General features: G+C 47.1%; 1 protein-coding gene across 7 annotated transcripts in view; it reads right to left on the reverse strand.

Moving 5' to 3' along the window:
- The window catches only part of Pcnt (pericentrin), a 99606-nt gene that overhangs the window by 96317 nt on the left and 1012 nt on the right, over positions 1–2277 (reverse strand). For all 7 annotated transcript variants that reach the window (XM_021204734.1, XM_021204732.1, XM_029542260.1 and 4 more), the window contains exon 2: positions 575–787. In XM_021204734.1, the coding sequence (XP_021060393.1) occupies positions 575–787 (213 nt within the window). The remainder of the gene's footprint in view (positions 1–574; positions 788–2277) is intronic.

Consider the following 2277-nt stretch of genomic DNA (forward strand, 5'->3'; position numbering starts at 1 on the left):
AAAAAAAAAAAAAAAAAAAGAGTAGTCTGCAGGGGGGGAGGGGAGACCCCCACTATTTATAGAACTAAGCAGCCAGAGGCCAGCACTTTCCACCAAACACCATTTCTGCCACACCTTCTCCCTTCCCCAAATCACACACACTGGTGCATTCAAAAGCAGATGAAGGAATGTCACACAGAATGCACCACACCCACAGCGCTCTCACCTGTAAAGGTCTCTTACCAAAGCACCAAACTGACATTCCTCTTTTAAACAACTGTCTGAAACTCTTCAAAAATCATATTAAAGACAAGACCCGGGGCTTGTGGGTAAAGCCGTTGCCACACAAACCAAGCATCTTAGGTTCAACTCCCAGAAGCCATACAATGGTGGAAGGAGAGGACTTACTCCACAGGAGGGCCAACTGTAGAGATGAGTCATCTATTCATGGGAAACCCATCTACTCACCTTTTAAAATGAAAATCCCTCTTTCCCCATTTTTTGAAAGGCAAAAACAGAAGGCCCCTTTTAGTAAATGACTACGGCAACAAATGGAAGCTAGACAAGACGTTAATGTAAAGATGAGGAACCCTACCTGCGCGGCAGATGCCCCTCTGGCCCCTTCCAAGGTGTTGCTGCATGACTGGCTTTCAAAGACCGCCCCTCCTTGGGGGAGCTCGCTGTTGGGTGTGGCTACCGAACCCTCTTCCTGGACAGACGCATGGACAGCCGAACCCTTCCTCTTCGCCGTCTTTTTCTTCGAATTCGGACAGTCACCTTTTGTTTTTCTCTGTCGGAAGTTAGCAAGCTGCGGAAAAATTGAGAGAAGTAGTAGAAGCAGAGGTAAACGAGGAAAAAGTAACAAAACCACAAGGTCACCACACTTGTGGGGAGCATGAGGTTCGAGCTAGCTCCGACCACTCAGCCGCTCGGGGGCCAAGCGACCACCTTTCCGGAAAACAGTCTTCATTGACATCTATGCCCTTGGCATTAAGCTCAAAAGCGATAGAGTCTACAAATGGCTATTAATGATGCCTACAAGCAGACAAAAGAAAGCAATGTGGCTGGGTGGGAGATGGCTGTTCTAAGCCTTGGATAGTTTACAACAGGTTTAAAATGCATCGATTTAACACACTGAGAGCTTAATTAAGGCATATTCAAGTCTTAAAACTATGACATGAAGCTAGATCACCCCCTTCTTGCCCCCATTCGTTCCTAATGGAAGAAATCCATCGCCCAGCCAAAACTTCTTAGCCATAGACTCCGAGGTGAGGTACAGAAATAGCAAAAACTTAATTAAGCCAGGTCAATCTAGCATCTTCCTTTGCAGAATCTTGATGCTCTACTTCTGACACAGCGCAGCAAAGCACTAGGGAGCATCTCAGAATGTCGCCTGCCAGTCAGAGGCACAGCCTGGCTCCTTTCAGTCCCTCAGATACAAGACTTTTTGACTGTATTCACACACCATCTCCTCCTTGTACCCTATTCAAAAAGGCAAGCGCTAGAGCGCCAACTTCTCACGGAGTGGGGGTGGGGGACATCTATTCCCTCAAATCACAACCAAGGCCACCCAAGCAGATGTGCCCCTGTTGATGAAAAGAGAAACACACGCAGTTTCGTTGGCGGAGGAAATTAACAAGGCCACTTATCTGTGGGAAGAGAAATTTGAAGGGCACTGCCTACAGTACCGACTCTGTTCTAATCTCTTGCCTTCTCCACTGAATGCAACTGTCTGCCTCAGAGCTTCTCCTCTGCAGCATGTACTTGGTCTCTGGCCATGGACCTTCAATGAGTGGTCTCCTGGTTCTTCTCATTTGCCTCCACCTCCCTTAGGTACATCTAATGGGGTTCACAAACCACCCAAGTGCAGACACCAGTTCCCCTAGTGAAGTACGAAACTTCACACTCCCTTATTTCTCAAGTGTCTTATCTACCTGTGCCCGGCTTATACCACATAAGGACCACAATGGCTTCTGGCGGGCACCTGTAATCTGACATTGCTATGATCTCATTTCACTGTGTATTTTGCACGTTTTTTACGAAGCGGGCGCAGGGTGATGGTGGTTGTGGGGTTGTTGACTCAAATGAAGAATTGCTGCTACTAGGCGAACCACGAAATCAACACAGCCATTTCATGAAGGCTACAGCTATACTGTCCTGACAATAGAGGTAGGGGGCCATCCTCTGGTTCCACAGTCATGATAGCTGGCCAGAGATCCACTTCCAAAATGTTCGTGCCTTCTCTTCCTCTGAATCCCCATCGCCTTTCTTTTCTTTCTTTTTTTTTTTTTTTTTTTT

Source organism: Mus pahari, chromosome 9, assembly GCF_900095145.1.
Source record: "Mus pahari chromosome 9, PAHARI_EIJ_v1.1, whole genome shotgun sequence".
In the NCBI taxonomy this organism is placed as follows: Eukaryota; Metazoa; Chordata; class Mammalia; order Rodentia; family Muridae; genus Mus; species Mus pahari.